Below are 19,743 nucleotides of genomic sequence, written 5' to 3'. Positions count from 1 at the left end.
GTGCGGGAACCTGCAGACAGGGGGAAAGTGGCACCAGCAAGAGTTGTGGATGCATATAAACTGTTGCCAGGCTCATTCGCAGTAAAAACCTTAAGTGAGCTGCTGCATCCTGGTGAAGATGAACATCTCGGCAGTGAGGTACATAACCAAGCTAAGGGGAACTCGAAGATGCTAGTAGAGCTGGCGAAAGACTTCTGGCATTATTGCCTAGAGAAGAGGATAGCGTAAACAGCGGACTCTTCCGGGGAAGCAGAATGTGGTCACAGATTGGAACTCCAGATACCTGGAGTACTCGAGCGACTGGAAGTGGCACAAGCCAGTGTTCTTATGATTACAGGAGCTTTGGGTGCAGGTAAACAGACCTTTACGCCTCCGGGTTGAACACGCATATATTTCAGCTGGAGGCTAGAGCCGGGAGCGTTCAGGATTCATGCGCTCCTCCACAGTTGTGGGGTGTGTGGGGGGGGGGGGGGCACTGCTCCAAGCATTCGCCCTGTTCATGTTGACGAGGATCCTGGCGAAAGCACCTAGGCAGCAGGCGGAGCGAGCGATTCCATCTCAATCAAGCCTTCTCTCCAAGCCGAGGAGTTAGAAGCACCCGCTAATATTGGCAGAGACTCGGCGACTATTAGCGTGCAGAATCTCAGGCAACGCTGAGCCTTGCCTTTCAGCTATCACTGCAGACTATCAGACTCCTGGGCGCCTTCTACCCATAGGAGCTATGACGCTGCTTGTGGAAAGAGTGGTGTGCAGCACACCAGATTTATTCCATTTCTGCCCCTTTAATGGAGGTACTGAACTTCTTAGCGAGCTTAGCGCAGGAGGGTAGAGCTTTTCGCACCATAGGAGTCTATAGGTCGGCCAGCTCCGCAGGTCATGAGAAATGTGACAAAGCGCCTATTGGGGGGGGGGGGACACCCAGCAGTAGTCAGGCTATTACAGGGCATCAAGATGCATAAACCACCACAGCCAAGTATTTGGTGCTTCGGGACATGGAGGTGGTTTTCCGCCTATTTAAACAATGGCCTGCGAATGAATCCTTATCTACACATCGTCTATCTAGTAAATTGGCGATGCTGATGTTCCTGGTATTGTGTAGGAGAGTTTCCGACGTTAAGGCACTTAGAGATCAGCAGGAAGGTCTTTTATCTGGAAAGGGTGGCCTTTCTTATCGCTAATAGGACTAAAAGCGGGTCCTCAGTCATCTCATCCTTATTTTCCAGGGGAGCCCAAGTTGTGGGTAGCCCAGTGCATTAAGTTCTATGAAGAAGGCCACTAGGGATGGCGTCCAAAGCTTGTGCGACACGCGCTTCACTGCGAGACATTATGAAGTCAGCTGATTAGTCTCAGAAGGGACATTTAAAACATTTTAGTTTAAGCCTGTATCCTCTGTGGCGGCAGTAGTCATAGACCGCTTTGAACAAGCATAATGCTTGCCTCCGGTCTGGACATAGAATGAAGATTACCCAGGCTTATGGCGCTTTATTGAAGACACAGAGGCGAGCATTATTCCACCCAGAATACGCAGGAGAGTGGGGGGGAATTTGCCGGTGCGCATATGTATTGAGTACATAGTGGTATGAGAAGATCGGATTAGATTGTACATATGAATCCGAGTAGAAAATTGTTATTTGCAGACATATCTGAACAGATAAGTGTTAATTGTGGATGGTGGATGGGTTACCCAAGCTGCGTATTTGCTCCCTAATGATGTTCTTTTGTTCGGTTCTTAAGGGAAGACCATAACAGTTGAGCGGAGTCAAGGGGATAATGCAGGAGCTGAAGCATGGCGGAGCGAAGTCCCGCATTCATGTGGAAGTTCACATGATGGGTCCGCACTAGTTGGAGTATTGGGACTGTTTTTTGTTGGATCATCAAGAACGAGGAGGAGTGTGGACAGGACATGGCATGGGTAGTGTGCTGGGCCAGTATTGGTTGTTTGGAGAAGCACAAAACTACAGAACACTAGGGACAGTCCCCCACGTTTAAATTGAAGTTTTGCTGGTTTTTGGTATTTAATGAAAAAAAAAAGAAAAAAAGAAAAAAAAAGGGAGAAATGGGTTTTCAAAAAAGGCTGCTGTGTAGAGTGCCATTAAAGAGACGAGCATAATGCTCGCCTCCGTGTCTTAATAGAATCAAGACTACCTGGCGCTATAAGCGCTACAACCTCCATCCCAGGTTTTTCCAGCCAAATACCCCACCCCCCGCCCACCTCAATTTAAGTACTGCGACGAGCAAGAGAAATTGAGCAATGAAAAGAGTTAAGCCAATGTTGGGTTGAGTCTTTGGAAAGTTGATAGCAATGGGAGAGTGTGGCGCAGAGTCCGAAGCGGTCGGCAACTAGTGTGAACGCCGACAAAGATGCCAGAAAACAGGAGATGGCGTCACAACGGATGGTGTGAGGTGAAACAACCAAAAGTAATCTGCTGCCTAGTGACCGGAGCAGCCGTAGCCGCCTGCAGTGAGGGAAACCAGAGCCATGACGGACCAGCTGACAGGATGTATGCCTAGTCAGCACACAACGCGAAGCCAAAGAGGAGACACGAGGCCCACCAGAAACACCCAGTAAGCCCAGGAAGATGGAATGGTTTACCAGGGCGCTCCTTATAGCGAATGCTGCGTCATGCTGAGCACGCAAGAGAAAGCCATTGTAAATAGTAAAGAAACCAATCTAAATGAGAACATTTAGAAAGACAGGTCGGTGACCAAGTAGTCCAAAAGGACGGAATTGTGTATGTGAACATTGTTGAAAGTGAGACAGAGGACCACAACTGTAAAAGAGGAACTGTTGTACATATGGACAGAGTTGAAAAGGAGGCAGAGCCTCCCGCCCACCCCACCCAACCCTTGCAAACAGGAGAGACCAAGCAAATACAAACTATTGGAAAGGGGTCAGTGATTAAACTGTGGAAAGCTAGTGTGATGTGGATGAAAGAAAGTGAATAAAGCAACCCTGGCAGGTTAGTGCACAAGGCAAACAGTTTCAGAGTCATACCCAGGCAGGGCGTTAAGACGCAAAGCGATAGATATCCTGGCAAAAGAGTAAACCAAGAGTGAGAGGAGAAGTAAAGTGATAACCTGGCAAGGGAGTAAACCCGGAGTACAAAGGCAAAGTTGTGGAAACAAAGGGAAGACTCATACCCCTTTTTAAGGATTGAAGAGAAAGTCACAAATGGCTGGAGAGTACACCAGGAGTAGAAAATGGACAAAGTGTAACATTGTAGAGTAACCGCATTCTTGAAGGAAATTCAAACAAAGACTCATGCCTTTGTGACTACTGTTAAAATGTGAGAAAAGATACACTAACTGCGAGAAGGACTCTAGGGAATGGAGAACACTTTCCTGGCGAAACATTATTTCTTTTATGTTCTGCACCCTAAACCTTTTATGTTGAGAACTTTTGAAGCAGGCTATGAGTATAGAGCTTACCATTGTCTCCCTGTACACATTTCATTGAGTTGAGTGCAATTGTCAGATTGTGCTCTGTTAATTCTTCGCCTATTTTTTTTACATTGCACTTTTGCGAATCCCCCTCCCCCCATTTATTCCCTATACAAAACCCCCACTCTACCTCTTATATGACCTCCTCCCACCCCCTATATTTTTTGCAGTTTTTTTGCAAAAACTTAATGTGCCGTAAAAAATAAATAAATAATAAAACCACATGATTATGAACGTCATACCCGTCAGATTGATTTTTGGACACCGGAAAGAAGACACTCTTTTGTTTAACATCCTGAAACAGATGCTACTTAGTTTTGTTGAGGCAGGGAAACCCCTTTTAGGATTAGGGATAGACAGGATTTTCCCCAGTCCTCATTTTCTGGAAATAAAGTCTATAGCAACCAACAAACATGCCACTGTGTCCGAGTCTTACTCTTAACCCCTTACAGTATTCAACTGTTATAACACCTAACTTAGGCAGAGTTGTATACCCCTTTGTTAGGTTGATCTGCTTTAGCATATTCTATATTTTTAAATATTTATAAGTTGATTTGTTGTACATTTATAGAAGTTCATACAGAAAAAAAGTTATTTGATTGAATAAAATAAGCTACTGATCACTGCACACATCTTAAATTTCAATGGAATTTGATAGATAACGATCAGATTTTCCTGAACTTCAGAACTGGCAGGCATTTTAAATTAATTCATTCCTAGCAGGCAAGGGTCACATGGTCTTCCAAGCTGAGACTTGTTCCAAATTATGCTATGCAGTACAAGCTCCAGTTTTGTCACCGCATTATGAGTTCGCTCCACCTCATCCCTCCAATCAATCAGTTCTTATGGGTTTGGTTACCATACGTGTAGATGACAACCAGACACTACTACTGGCCAAGAAACACCCGATGGTCTTGTTGAAAAATGAGATTTAGAGGAGAACAAATTGGTTGACTCTGAACCCTGCGGAATTACTGCTCCCTCTCCCCCAATCCTTCAGGAGTCTGGCCTGCATCTGAAATGGTCTTTAGTGCTCCTGTATCACAGCCAAACACCAGGGTTTTATTAGGGTCAAATATTCGGCTTGAACCAAACACCAGCCCAGCGAAGAGTTCATGCGTTTTTCCAAATAAGGCCAGTCAGGCAAATTATCTCATTGCTGAGCAGAGTCTACATCACAGCAGAGGGCCCCTTTGGATTCAAATGCACCTCCCGCGGGCTACACATTTGATCAAGAGGAAATGCACCACATTTACTAAAAGTGCAAAATGACCGGCATCAGCAATGTTGCAGTAGTCCACTGGAGGAACATGAGCTGGTAGTTCAAAAAGAATTATAGATTCACCTTGGCTTCAGGTATTGAACACATTTTCAGGCCTAGTGTCCCGGTAGTGATATCACCCAAACAACTGTTTTATATGCCTTGCGTGTACCCTGTTAAGAGAAGATTTGAATTGCTTTCCTGTCAAATTCTTAGGGTGTCGCTGTGGAGTCCTGGCTCAGCCAGGTGGGGAGTGGCTAAGCAGCGCCAGGGACCATAGTGTAGAAAAGGAACTTAGAACATTTCACAAGAACTACAGGCCTATCCATACACACCCTGGGTAGCTTCAGAATAAAATGCCACTCAGCCGCTTTTGCTTAACAGAAAACAGCCGAGAATGTGAACAGGACCGTTTATTGCTGTGCATTTATTTTACTGGTAACCTTTTCACTTGTTACTACATCGTTTACCTTTTTGTAAACATCCCATCCGTTCTGACTATTGGGGGTGTGTCCAGGGGTGCTCCCAAAGGATCTGTAGAGAATCATTGTGCACTGTGTGTAGGGCTTCTGGGGCCTGACCCCAGTCAATGTGCCTTATATCAGACACCCCTGATAAACATTAGTCCCTCCTCTGTACCTTGTTCTCCCATCTATAAATGCAAGATCTCAAGTAACTTTTTTAAAATTCAGCTGTCAGTATGAAGATGCACGTCAGAAGTTGGGTGCAATAGTTACACTTACCGCTACCGATTGGCTAGTAACAATTGATTCTTGGCGAGTAAGAAATGGTGTGCCGTTTGTATATGAAGGATTGAGGAGTCCAGTTATATTATGGCTGGCTAGTAGCTTGCAACTTTAAATGTTTCTATATCTGTGGATCCCATTACCCTTCATGGGGTTGCAAAGATATGCATGGTTAAAGGCGCCTGTAACCTACATTGAACTGGATAGGCAGCGAAACACCTCTCACGTTAGGCCAAACAAACAAATGCAGGTTTTACAAAAGGAAGCAAAGACTGTGCCCAAGCGTAGCGTCCATTAAAAGTGAGGGGACCTTTTCCGTTTGAGGCCCTTTTTGGAATGTGTTATCACTGGACCGTCAGCATGAACGGTGCTTGGTAAAAATGGGACAAAAATCCCCAGCTTTTCCAGAACACAGTCCGCCTATTGCTCCATCTGTGTGGTGATCAGGATTAACAAAAATGGGGTGTGGAAAAAGTGATAATTCGCAATGCGTTAGGTATCTTAACATTAAATGCATTGCTGCACAAAGCAGCGAATGAATGCAATAAAATCTCACATGTTAGAGTAAGGCAAGAGTAACTTGAATGTAATATATCTCATTCAAGAATACAAATCACATTTCAGAATACTATAAAATGCAATTAACGATCGTCGTAACATCTTCAAACAAATCAATTTGCCCCATAAGAACAGTCAAAAATGGTTTCAAAAGGGAAAAAAAAAGTAAATACTAATACCATAAATCATGCCTCATCTCAAATTGAGAAAATTCATCAAAGAACATCAAATGACAGGTCCGAAAAAGGATGCACAGCTATACAATATTGCTCTAGCACAAAGTCGCTAAAGCATAATATGAAGGATCAGGGCATTCAGATATACTGCTGCGCAAGAAAGTCAAATTACATTTTTTTTAATGAAACGTGCAAGTGGTTCATGAAAGCTAAACATATGGATAAGCAACATTCCAGCGCTTGGAGATCGTTTCAGAATAGTTCACAGAAGCAACATTGTTGTTCTCATCTTTTATGCACCGTCACAGTTAGATCTTTTTCAATCTTGTTTCACCAGATGGCTCATCATAGTCTCTTTGCTTGTAATCAATCTTACAGAAAAGGATTGTGTAAAGAAGGATTTACAGAACTGAACACATTCTAATCTGGATTACAAATGTATTCTACCTACTGTCGTGGATAGATCAAAGGGTTGGACATCCTAAAAGGTTTGACAAAAAGATACTGCAAGAACCAGGTGGTAACCTTTAACCAGCAAGTGAGCTCCGTTAAAGATAAAGGGTCATTGTGCAAGCTGTTTGAAAGACAGCACATTCTAAGCACAACACACGTGAATAGACATATGCATACTTTAAAAGGATCTAACGTAAAATGTACCAATACCTAAATCTTAGTGAAAAAAAATATAACAGTGACAAACCGGCGCAGTCAGTCCACCATTTGCATGTGGCACACGTTAATAGGTAACGTCACAAGTTCAAAATAAAAGGCCGCCCCCTCAAAAAAAAATGAAACTACAATATATGCACATTCCAAATTGCACTCCATGCTTTCACATTAGAGCTACTTCATTGGCAAAGATTGACTGTTCCATGGCGAATCTGCAGCACACTTGCGGTTAAACTCCTAGAGATTATGCGCTCACCAAGCACTAACTTGGAACCAGGTCCCATTCTCGCTTAAATTTAGTATGAAAGAAGGGTTGTTTCGTGATGTAGATGGTAAACTGGGATAATGTGAAATGCTGCGAGCATGGGCTCTGAAAGAATGTTCCTGGTGCATCCGAGTCTAGGTGCTATGAGCAGAGGTTTCCTTTGAAGTCTTACACTCTGAAATTACCTGGAAGCATCAGAAAAAGGTGCACAGTTCATTGGAACCCATGGTCAGACTACACAGACTATGTACACTGGCAACAAGCAACTTGAAGATCCCAGGAGATTACTAGGTGAAGAGACAGTCGATAAACATCTCCCCCGTCTGCCCCCTTCCAACCCCCGGCACAAATACACCCCGGCTTCAAAGAAAGCAACCTGCAGTTCGAAATATCCCTGAAAAAAGTGGGAAGATACTTGGATTGTATATAGTGCTTAATGCTAAATTCCTCCCATTTCCAAGCACTGTAATAACAAGGGGGTAATGGGGGTTTAATGGTACACGATTCACGGACCACGGAAAATCGAAATGCTTAGTCAACCCTTCCCAAGGATTGTGACTTACAAACTGAAGACTGCTCTCATGTCAGAGACCAGTGCCTTACTTACAAGCTATCCACCTAGGTATACAAGACAAGATCACGGCACCTGAACTGCCAGGCAGCTTGAGGTAAGCAGCCAACTACCTGCTGCCATTCACAATGAGGATCAAAACCTAAACACATACTTAAGGGTAAAGGAATGGATTCCCATAAAGCAGCTAGCAAGCGGACCATCTAAGGGGGCTACAAAGCCAGTCTCACACTGGTGTGCCTACATTTAATTTGGAGGAGTTGTTCACAGATGCATGCATCTAAGAGCTTTCCTGTATAGCCAGAGGCGTTGCTTCCTCAAACTGTTGTAAAGAGCAGGGCCAGCGGCCAGGTTCAATCCTCCAGAATCGTGTGCCGCCAATGGTCAGTCATTGAGCAGAGGCCTACATCAGACTCTCCACCTTCACATCAGCGTACTGAGATTTCTTCAGGTGGCAGCATAGGCCTGCATTCTGCTGCAGGGAAGGTGACCAACTACTTTGCTAACACATAATCCCATCTCCCATATAACGCACAGCATTGCCAGTGACAAGCACGAAAGTCACCGACAAACAATAGACTGGCTGCAGTTGCACATAGTAGGGCATATTGGAACCAATATAACGCTAAGTGCTAGGTTCTACACCACTGAGGTTGAAGTCTAGCTTGGGTGGCGTATAGCTGCATTGGTCACCAACAAGCGACTAGAGCCCTCAAACCACTAGCATGTGTGTGTCCTTGACCAATTACACGTACACCAACAATTCTTTCTTCAAGTTTGTTATATCCTTTCAGAGTTCAGTATGTTAGCAACACATCTGAAAGCTATTAGTCATTTTTAAATGGTAGTATGCCAACACGCGTTTCAACCTTCCCATGAGGTCTTCAGGGCTACATGACCAATACATATTACAGTATCCATGTTCAATACACTTCAGCATACTTTTCTCTTAACCTTCAGTTGCTACAGGAGATGTGGCGGTCCTCTGAAATGGAATCACCTGTTTGGGGTACATAGAGGTGGGGGGCGGGAGGGGGGACAATCACTCACCTACCTGCCAGAAGGTAGGATTCCCCCATGGCGTTAGGGGAATACCTCACATCCAGCAGGAATGTTTACACACCCACCAGTCAAGAGTGGCCCTCATGGGCTTGAGCAGACTACAGGCTCATCATTTTCTCCAGGTTTCAGATTTCTGCCTGACTGAAGCCCAAGCAAGATGGGGAGGCTACTTCAGGTTCTCATGGTCACATGACCCATCCAGGCTCTGGGTTATACCTACTAGCAGGTTAATCACACAAACGTTTTGATGGCTTGCCAGATTCTTGGTTATAACCCCGAGAAGGCTCCTTGCACAAAGATCTCCTTGCTGCCAAATCTCTCCCTCTCATGAAGCAGGCTGACTCAACCACATACTCAGTAACCTCTGAAACACCACCCTAACTCTCTCAGCCCTCGTCTCGTGCCATTTCCTTTTATATGATCACTATGATCTCAAGTGTCCCAAGTGACTGAACTCTTTGGGGTTGCACAATTGATCAGGGCTGTGTGGTCTCAGCTTTTTCACATGTTCCCTTTCCCATGTGATGAGAGCAACTAGGTTTGCCGGGTTCATTAATAGATGAAACTGCTGTCCAGGACTCAAAACATGGCGACTGCCAATTTACAAGCAGGAGGAACTGTCATGGTGGCCAAGTTAGAGGGCGGATGCCCTTCTGTGCTGGTAAATGGTTCTTGTTAGTACTGTATATGAGCAATGAACGGGACTTCTGCTCTGTTCCAATATTCTATTTGGTGACCACTCCCATGCAATTCCTTGTCCACAAACCTCCCCTGAACGGCAGAATGGATGATCAGACTTTATGCGGACAGAATCGGAGGTTCTTTGCCTTTATTGCACCAGCATCACAAGGATATTATTAACATCCTTGTGATTGTAGTGTATGTGTGTCTGACCGATGATACAATACTCTAGCCAGAACTCTAATGGGACTGTGTGGGAGCTGGGGGCTATCTCGAGGACTTGCGCACATAACAAGTTTCCCTCTGGGCAGGTATTTTGAGGATCCCTATGGGCTGAGGTCGAGAAGGTTGGGGGTAAGGGGGTTGAAATCGAACATAAAACTGAGGTTGTGTAACTTACATACATCGTTCTTCTCAAGCCCAAAGACCACCCCCAGTCCTTTCACCATGTCCCCAAATGTGAATGTCACAGTGGCTAGCATCATTGTGTTGCAATCTACTCGCCTGATACATCCTTTATTGTTTGCGACACGTGTGTGCGGCATTTTTTGTGCATTATCTGCATACAAACTTTACGGTGTGTAGCCTCTTTTGTGGCGTGACGGACAAACTTGACCTCTGGCCATCTTTGCTTTTAGCTCTGCCTGTGGCATGGCAAACACTGAAGTATCCATGTGCCAACTAAGTCTTCCATCGGTAGCATCTGTTGTGCACAGTTTAATCATATGACACAAACTTGTGAATCCACCAGTTAAAGGTTCTGTGTGTGGTACTGCAGTGTACTATTCACCGCCAGACATTCATTTTTTTGTATCGGACCTATGCACTCATGTTTCATCAAGGTTACTGGTTATAGCCGATGCCTTTACCAATGTCCAGTGTGGCCTACTCTCCCTTATTGTTCCTGTACTCTGTTTGCAGGCTCCACCGCTCGCTACATTAGATGCGTGCAAGGGAAGAGATTTTATTTTAGCCTTTCATTTTGTTTCTTGCATTAGTTGGCTTTCTCCTTTTAGGGTGTGGACTCAGAATGTCGCTTTGCTACTTTTATAACCATATTTCTGCCATCATGGTACGATCAGTTGCTGAACAGGTGGTCTCTTGGCCCTAAATAACAATCAACAAACCCAAGTTACCCACAATATTTTTGTAGAAAAAAAAAATAATACATTGCTACTAAGTTTTGAATCACCAAATAAGCGGGATGGGAGTGAAGGTGGGGCGGGGGCAGGGGGCCGAGGGACCGAAAGTAAACCACTAGGAAGCATGATTTATAATAAAATAGAAATGCTGGAGTTTGCAGGACTCTTGCTTGAATCAAGATCAAATAACCCATAGCCACTTAGCTGGTCACCACATTAATGATAATGATGTGTTATTTATATAGCGCCTTAATACAAAGCGCTTTACAGAGCACATATTTACATACAATATCACCCAACCGAAATTGGTACTCATTTATCGACCTCAGAAGGATGAAAGGCCGAGTTGGCCTTGCTGGGATTCGAACCTGCGACCTGCAGATCACGCTCAGATCGAAGCAGCAAGTGCTCAACGAGCCGCCTCTGGTTAGAAAAAACATAGCCGACAACAAAATGGGGACAATTCTAACATGGCTTAACATGAATCCTTTTCAAGTTTGAATCACCAGAAGAAGTCGGCCGACGTATTTACCCACTGCTTGAACCAGAGGTAACTTGTATTACAGATTCTTCCTTACATCCACCTGACGAAGATAGTAAACCTATAACTACCAAATTGCCTGGTGTCACTGGTAATAAGGGGAGGCATGTTGCCCAGGGTCATAGCTCATTCCCCCCACTCGTCCCCACCACACCCCAAACGACGAGGGTGAATCTTGGTGGACTGTGTGCAATTAGTACTTAGACTGATTTTGGCACCTATAAGATGCTGCCTTGGAACGTAGCTGGGATTTTTCATAAACACTTTGATGATGAGCCGATTCAGTTTACTTTTAACTACAAGGTTTTACTCCCACAGGAATTGTGGCAAATTGAGGATATTAATCTGAAGGGCAATAACGCTTCCAGGTCACCTGCCTTGAAATGTAAGCAGGGTCGAAATGTAGAGGGGGGTTTGCTATTTTGGTGTCGTCCTCACCGACAGGGACGCCTGAATTGTGAATGGGAACTGGTGGGCAAAACCCCCAAGTTAGTTTAGTCCAGAAATTACGTACCTAAATGCATTTATGAATCTATGCAACATCTATGCACAGTTTTACTATTTGGATAATATGGGGTGACTTTAATGTTTGCATGGGTGAAGGCCCGGCACAGGACGTTTATGAGGTGTGAGGCCTCTGTGCAACTTGACAAAAGGACCAACACCACAGGTTCACAGCTGGGGTCTTGGCTGATTGAAAACAGACTCGACTCGTGTAGGCCATTCTTGGCAAGAGTCTAATGGCTATATTTGTATCTCTACGTCCAGCTGGCCTTGTATTGTGAATTTGTGCGTAATGAATAGACTGGAGAGTGATCATCTACCTCGAACACAAACATTGAAAAAGCGTGGCCTCTATAGTTATGGAATTTCACAAGACCCAGTTCCAAATCCTGATTAGCTCAGTAGTTCTCAACGGCAGCCGATTAGGTGGCATACCATGATGGTTTCTAGAATGTATAATGCAGTGCCAACTAATCATCAACATTGTATGATATAAAAGTCTTCCATGCAGAGCTTTTAACAAGTAACAGTTATCAGGCATCAAACATCATGAGTTGGACAACATTTTCCATTCATCGACAGGCTACTTTAGAGACATAAGTAACATTAACAACAGTGCATAATAAGGGCTGGGCTGCTGAGTCCCACTGTAGGCTAGCAAAAAAACGAATGGATGCTTTAAAAAACTAACTTCAGATCCAAACAATATTTTACTGAAGAGATCGCCATACAAAAACTACTAGCAACAGGAAAACGAAACTGTTGGCTATATCCTGGAATAAGCTACTGGAGACCCCACGAAAAAGCGACCCTAGAACATTTTGGGGGTAGTGAATGAGCCCTACTTGCCATTTATGGGCGAGACGGACAGAACACGTGTCCAGGGATATGTGGATGGTCCATTTTACTGAACTCTATTCAGATTGTGATGTTGAAACTTTTAATGTCCGACATATTGTTGACACCATGCAAGAGGCAGCTAACTGTACTGCTGTTTTACTAGTGGGGGTTCATGAACGAAGATTTACCTGGGCCCAAGTTTTGAAGTCCATCATGGAACAGAGATCTGGAAAAGTCCCTGGCTCTGATGGGATTACATTCAGATAGTTTTAAACACAAGGTTTACTTCTAGTCCGTATTACTTTTTTATATTTTTAAAATCATATGTTAGAGTTGAATGTCTTCCCAAATTCTGGAGGGCTGAATTCTTGGAAGGCTGCATTATGCCCAATCTATAAAAAAGGTAGCTCCCCCCCACCGCGCCGGACTTCATTTCGGCCATTATCTGTCCTGAACATTAGTTTCAATATCTTTCACACTTTACAATTTAAGCGAGTGGGTGGACTTCCATATTCTAATGGATGCTCAATTGGGTTTTCGTTAGGTTCTCGTCACTGCAAAATCAGGTGCTGAATTGATGCCAGAGCCTTGCCACCTCTAATCACATCAATGTGGAACCTATACATGTGGCAGTCATGGACCACATATGGGCACCCCGTACAGTATGCTCAGAGTTCTGGTTGAACTCCATAGATATGAGAGGGCAGCGGTTAGGTTAGAATGGGGCGATTAGGTGATCACACCTTGGCCTAGGGTTAATGGAGGAGTTTGGCAGGGTTGTGTATTGGTCCCCCCTTGCTGTTCTCACTCTAAACAAATAACTGGCCCTATTGGATGGTCAAGTGGAGGACCCTCATTTCGGCTCCAAAAGGGTCTTGGTCCTGGCATACGCAGATGAGTTGCCTTTATTGCCAGGAGCCCTTGCTCATTACATAAACTTATAACCAGGTAGGTGAAATACATTAATACTTTGGACCTAAAAGTAAATGCAGCTAAGTCAGTAGTAGTCCCCCCCCCAAAGTGTCTGACCAGGCACTTTACTTACTAGCCTTAAGGACAGAATACCTGAAAAAGACCACTTCACATACTGGGGGGTCACGTTTACCAAATATCTACGGGGCATTGAACATCTATCCACTGCTGCTACAAAGATGAAACAAGGTATTGGGGCTATTACAGCAGTTATTGCCCGTTGTAGTGGATGTCTACACTGCACTTTCTAGGACAATTGGGGTGTTTGTTGCTGAAGTGCGGGGCTTTGAGGAACCAAGTAAGCTCCAGGCAAACATTTCCCGTAAGCCGTTAGGGTTAAGCTCCACCGGATATAAAATTAGCAATTCTCCCTATATCTCAGCTCTGGGAGAGTGCCGCATTTAAGATATGGCTATCGACCAGTTCAAATAAGAAGGCGGTTTGAACATATTAGACCAGATTACCTCTAGATCAGGCAGTAATAAAAAGCCTTATTGAACATGCACAACCTGTGGGCTTTTAAGTGCAAATAAAACTCCTTATGATATTTGGTTTAAAAGAGGGAACTCCACTGAATTGGAATTCCAAACTTTTATCTATGATGGGACTAAACCATACCTCCAAACATCCTTGTATTTGCGGGATGGCTGGGCTGTTACCAGATTTGGTTTAAACGTATTGCCTTTACAATACTTGGTTTGCCCCTTGAAACATCAATGCAAAACTACCTAATGCTTGCTGCCCCTTTGCCCTGATAAAATAGAGACAAGCCTATGCTTCGTATTGTTGTTCCCGAAACATGCAACCTTGCACACCCAATACTTGATCCCGGTTTTTAGATTAAAATAAGGAAGTGTGCATTGGCTTTTAACTACCTGATTTTATGTAAAGAAATACAGGTGTCCTCATTGTTGAATAATGTTTTGAGAAAAGTTGTCCTTCAACAAATGTCAACAGAATCCTTGATTTTTATAACTAGTTTTTTTTACCCTATTCCTTTTTTACTTTTTCTTTTAACCAATTGAAAAGAAATATGTACTTTTACAAATTGCAATAATCAATTCAAATAAAGTTCTTTGAAGACGAGAGGAAAAAGATAGTACTTGGTAATGGTGAGAGTTGGGGAAATTAGGGGCATTAGGGGCTTTTCCTCCCAGAACCCAAATCAATGAGAAACGGGAGTGTTCCAAAAAGAAAATCTTTGAGGTTCTAGATTACCGCTTTTGCCCCTCGTCCCCCATGGGCGCATCAACCAGATTCTATTCTCATTGCTCACTTTATTGGATAAAGCTTAGCTGGATCAGATCCAGTCTGCTATTTTTCTAGCTATCAATACTTAAAACGGGCAAGAATGTGCAATGAAAAGGACACAAGCATCAAAATGGCAGAACAGTGTGCTTTCTTGATAGCACAAATTACGTTATACACATGTGCGAAACGTCCATTACACCAACAAGCAAGTAAAAAGAGTCCGGAAGGAGTACTAAGTGGGTATAGGTGCATCAGGGAACAGCTTAGAGTGTGGAGTGTGGGGAAAGAGGGCGAGGGAGAGGGGGGGGAAAGAGGCAGGGCTGTCCCCTGGTTAGTGAGTGGGTGAGGAGGACAGAGGGACTGCAGCGGCAGAGATCCATTTCAGAACTCATGAACAGAGCGCAACAGGAGTTCTGAAATGGATACATTTCGGCTGCTGCAAATACAATTATATCAACCAACTTCCCCAATAGATGTGAAAGAAAAATAAAAAGGGATGCAAGTATCAAGAAAGTCAAACTGTTCATTTTAGAAGCACAAACTGACCAGGTTTTGGGAAGAACTAAGAAACAAAGACAGAATAGGATATATTTTTTAAAAAACTGTCCATATTTAACACAAGCAATGTGAGCCCTCATGAGGCCAGCCACCAGATGAGAACATCCCTAATCACCCATTTTTCAATTCTAGCAAGAAAGAAAATGAAAACCAGACAAGTATGCGCAAAATGCATCAACAAATAAAAGTTAAGTCAAAAGAATTTAAACACCTTGAAAGATTTAGCAGAAGATGCTTGTATTGGTAATTTAAAGACGTAAATCCAGACGCAAGAGTAAGAACCTGGAGAAATATCACCAAGTAAGCAGAGACTAGTAGCAAAAATAATGATGCCCTTTAACTAAAAAAAGGCCAATTTTAAGATTTAAGACCCTATGAGCGCCACGGTAATGAGTTTTAATAGGTGTAACGTATTTTTTAAATAAATATTGCAGAAAATGTACCAGCTGGATGAATTTGGACTTTATTTTATGAAATGATTAAGGTTTTGTAAAAATTCTGCACAAAAACAAATTAACCACACATTGCACAGTCCAGACCAAATCTGCTGATTCATGTGTAGGACGATAAACCATTCCACTCCTCCCCCCCCCCACCCATCATCCCTGTGATGCTACATAACCCCTGAACTCGGGCCCAGGCTCCAGCATGTACAGTTGCCCTTGCACCGACTCTGGGCTCCCTCAGCACTTCAGGGTCTGTACCTGTAACCATACAGTCCATTCCCTTTGCACTTAAGAGGGACACTCTGGCAGCACTTATTCAGTCACCTGCACTTCTCCTCTCTTCCCCGTACTTGAGCGACCTGAATGACAAAAGGCATAGTAAAATCGTTGTTTGTCCTCCTTCAGTTTCCCCTCCTTGTCTTATCGTGCCTAAAAACACTGTACAGGCGCGTTATGACATCTTCTGTTAATCCTGTTTTACAATTGTAAAACATCTGTCCAAACAGCATTTTTGCTCTTACTTAGGAAAAAAGCAAAGTAAGGCCTCTGTATCTCCAGATGATACCAGAAAAAGAATACATACCCTTCTGTATATTCCGCCTGGAGTAGACCCAGATAAGCCTCCCATTTATTGCCAACGATCTTTCCGCAGGTGAAACACCTCACTGGGATAATCATTGTGGCTCTCAGCAGTGTGCAACCACAAAAAAAAAAAAAAAGATCTGGCTGTAGAAGAGAAGGAAAACAAAGTTACAAAACTCAAGCCACAGAGTGAAAAAAAAGCATTGCTGCACTTGTCAATTATGTTTATTTCGGATTACATGTTACTTGCCTTTTATAACGCGCAAAACAAACATCACAAAATAGATAAGTGTACAGATATGAATAGCAATAACCATAAAATGACACCTCATCCCAGCAATGACATTAAAAAGGCAACAAATTAACATCAGAGACATATATTGCACACATACTAAATGACTGCAGGTCCGTTACCAAAATTGCTCTTCGTTGCCAGTGTTTTCAGAAAGCATGCGAAAGCAACCCTGGGGTCAGGGAGGGACAAGGACAATAACAAAGGCCGGTATCCATTGCCATAAAACACCGTCTCCAAGGAGATTCGGTAAACATCCTTGTATATAGGGCAAAGAAATGCAGCAGCGAATCCCTCCCAACGCACATGAGGCGTGCATCACCTACGTTAGATTCACCTGACCTTTTGCAGGTTATATTCTTTAGATAGAGGACATCGATCCGAACCTTAGCCAAAAGAATCAGGTTGTAGGTGTTTGAAACCATAGTACGGTAGCCAGCTGCTCCCCCTGCAGGAGCAAACGAGAGGCAGCATGAAGAGGGTTTATGAAGGTTTGCGTCCTCAACTTCCCTTTATGCAGTTCAGTAAAAATACTAGCAATACTTTCAGTATTATCAAACTACACAGTCCCCTAGTGATCCAATCAAAGCCACGCACCACTTGGCAATTCCCAAGCGACATGTGCCTTACTGACAATCTTGTTGGCTTCCACTTTACCACACAGCATGTCACAATAAAATCTGCATTAGTGATAGGTTTTTAAGGAAGGTACGATGAGGTGGAGGAAGGGACACCAAGCAGACAGGCGAGAACAGGGTTCTTTAGTGTCTCAAATTACCAGAGCCCCATAGTTAACTACCACCGGGCTCCGTGGCTAGTGCCACACCTCTGTAGATTTCCAGCATATGCTCGACTTAATGTGGTTTCAAGGTCTTGGCAAATCCACAGGCCCCGAATAACGGGATTCATCTTGGCCCTCTGTCAACATGTTTCTTCCAGGTAAGGTGTTGATTAAATCTAATCCTGAGATAAAGTGTTTACAGTTCGTAAGCATTTGCCCCCCAAACCTTGATAGGACACAGCCTCCACAGTTCAGCAATTCCTCAGCTTTTACCACACAGCCTGAGAGACAGCCACAAAAAGGACCCCCTTTATCCATCTCCGAGAGGAGCAGAACAGAGGATGGGCTACTCAAACCAACTGCTTCATGGACAAATAAAGGAGCAATAAAGAACGGAAGTCTACAACAAAAACCTTTCCACCTCCTGACAGCTTAAAAACAGTGGTGCCCTTTGCCCGACTGCTGAGCCAACCGGGATTAGGTACATGTGCCTCGTCCTTCCTTCCAGGAGGTGGGCCACCAGACTCCACCAGCAGTGACGTGGCACCTGGAAACAGAGGCACCCTTTGCTGTGAAGGGCTTGCTGCTCTTTAATGAGGATTGGTAGGCAGTGCAAGTCCAATGTTTGTGTCAACAGAACAAGTGGTTTCCTTGGAGCAATTGTTCTCCAGCAAGAGCACACTCACCATATCAAAACATGAAAATATTTGCTGCCCCTATCCAAGAGGTTGAAATGCTTATAAGAATTGCCCCACCCCAAAAGGGGTAAACTTGTTGCAAGCTACTAGTCGAGCATTAAATGACACTCGCCCCCTCAATGCTTCAGATACACACAGCACACCATTTGCTAAACAAGAATATCACGAACCAGTGGCGTGTGAAAAATGAGGCTTGCATAGAATATAATCGAAAATCAAATGCATTGTACACTGCTCACGTGAACAACTGTGCCATACACCCGAGCAGAGAATGTTGCTTATGAAACTGGGCAGATGCCCACACTGGAGAACTATTGTGTTCCTGCAGCGCTGGATCCTCTCAGAATGAGAAATCCATTTAATAGATTGTGTAGCAGCACACGCCGTGGCAGAACAGGGAGAGAGTTGGACAGGCAAACAATCTTGAAGAATGGGCGTCTTCATTAACTACATCCAAATCCATGAATAGGACAGTAAGGAAAGCCACACTAAGCAATGTCCCTTTCAACTAAGGGATACTTTAACCCTTCGTGTGCTTCCAAGTCCCTGGTACTAGAGGGAACATGTACTGGCACACTGGGCCCTTTGAGGTGGTTGTGGTGGGGTCCAGTTTAAAGCCCTCATCCAACATATGCAGAGGGGGTTTTACTGCTATTGGTGGGGTTTTTCAACAAGTGAAAAAGTTAACCGAATGGTTAAGGTAAAACAGAAATAACCTCTGGAATGAAAGCAGAGTGTGTTCCCTTTTGTCTCAGTGGAAGGCTGTACATTGCTCTTAATCCAAAAGTGATTGGATTTCACTCTGGTACAAAATGAATTGCACATCAGCACAAAATGTAACTCGGCAAGGAAGCTTACTAACTGGTGTGCACGGTATAGTAGAAGATTATGAAAGAAAGGCACCTTGAAAAAAGCAAACCTGGGAGAAGCTTCTCTGTATGCGGTCAAAAGTGGTATTTCAGAACAAAAGTGGGACACATTTACTGAATGCAGTGCAAAAAGCCTCGTCTTGGCAACATTTGGGAGAAGTGAGAAGGGGTTGTTCCTGCACAGCAATAACCACAAGCCAACACCTTTCCACGCCAAAGGAAAAGAGTTTCAGGTTGAAGGCCACCTGCTTTCTCACAGGAACTCCTTGCAGTTTTCTGTCCGTTCCATTATCCACACTGGAGGTCCTCAGAAGCAAGTCAGGAATTGTAGTTTGCAGCGATACCCTGGCCTCATCAAGCCTGGTATATGAGGACGTTGCAAATAGGTAAGAAAAAAATACAGAATATAAAAATACCCGACAAGCCAGGCCAACATCGAGTCCGTCACAGTCTTGGTGGCAAGCAAGCATCCTGAGCTGCAAATCAGGAGACACTGAACAACACAAAACACAGACGCATCATAACGCACACGCCCTGGAGACTTAAATTAGGATTCACCACCAGAAAGTTGCCATTTTGTGCTTCTTCCAGCTGCAAATGAATGTTTTTGAAGAATGCCACAATGTTCGAAAGGAGAATAGCCCACCTATTCCTTCAGCTCTTAATCAGGTTCTTTGCAGCGACTGCACTTATTCAGGATTTAGGCCTTTCATCTACTGAATCTAGGGTGTTGCGGAACAAGGTCTGACTCCACAGTGTTTAGGCCTAACACAGGGTGGAGACGGAAAGCTTCTAAACGTAAATAAGACTCGTATTTTCTATGGAAATGGAAATTGG

The 19,743-nt window shown here is 43.9% G+C and overlaps 1 protein-coding gene across 1 annotated transcript in view; it reads right to left on the bottom strand.

The window, feature by feature from the left end:
* The window catches only part of POLR2L (RNA polymerase II, I and III subunit L), a 52,139-nt gene extending 35,141 nt beyond the window's left edge, over positions 1-16,998 (bottom strand). The window contains exons 1-2 of the mRNA XM_069624018.1: positions 16,885-16,998; positions 16,268-16,410 (exon numbers count right to left, since the gene is read on the bottom strand). Coding sequence (XP_069480119.1) covers positions 16,268-16,410; positions 16,885-16,983 — 242 coding nt within the window. The 5' untranslated portion in view covers positions 16,984-16,998. The remainder of the gene's footprint in view (positions 1-16,267; positions 16,411-16,884) is intronic.
* Positions 16,999-19,743: the final 2,745 nt, after the last annotated feature.

The sequence above is a fragment of the Ambystoma mexicanum genome, chromosome 11 (genome assembly GCF_040938575.1).
Source record: "Ambystoma mexicanum isolate Mex_15411 chromosome 11, UKY_AmexF1_1, whole genome shotgun sequence".
Taxonomy (NCBI): domain Eukaryota; kingdom Metazoa; phylum Chordata; class Amphibia; order Caudata; family Ambystomatidae; genus Ambystoma; species Ambystoma mexicanum.
Note: the sequence above shows the minus strand (reverse complement) of the source record. Positions and strands in the feature narration are given on the sequence as shown.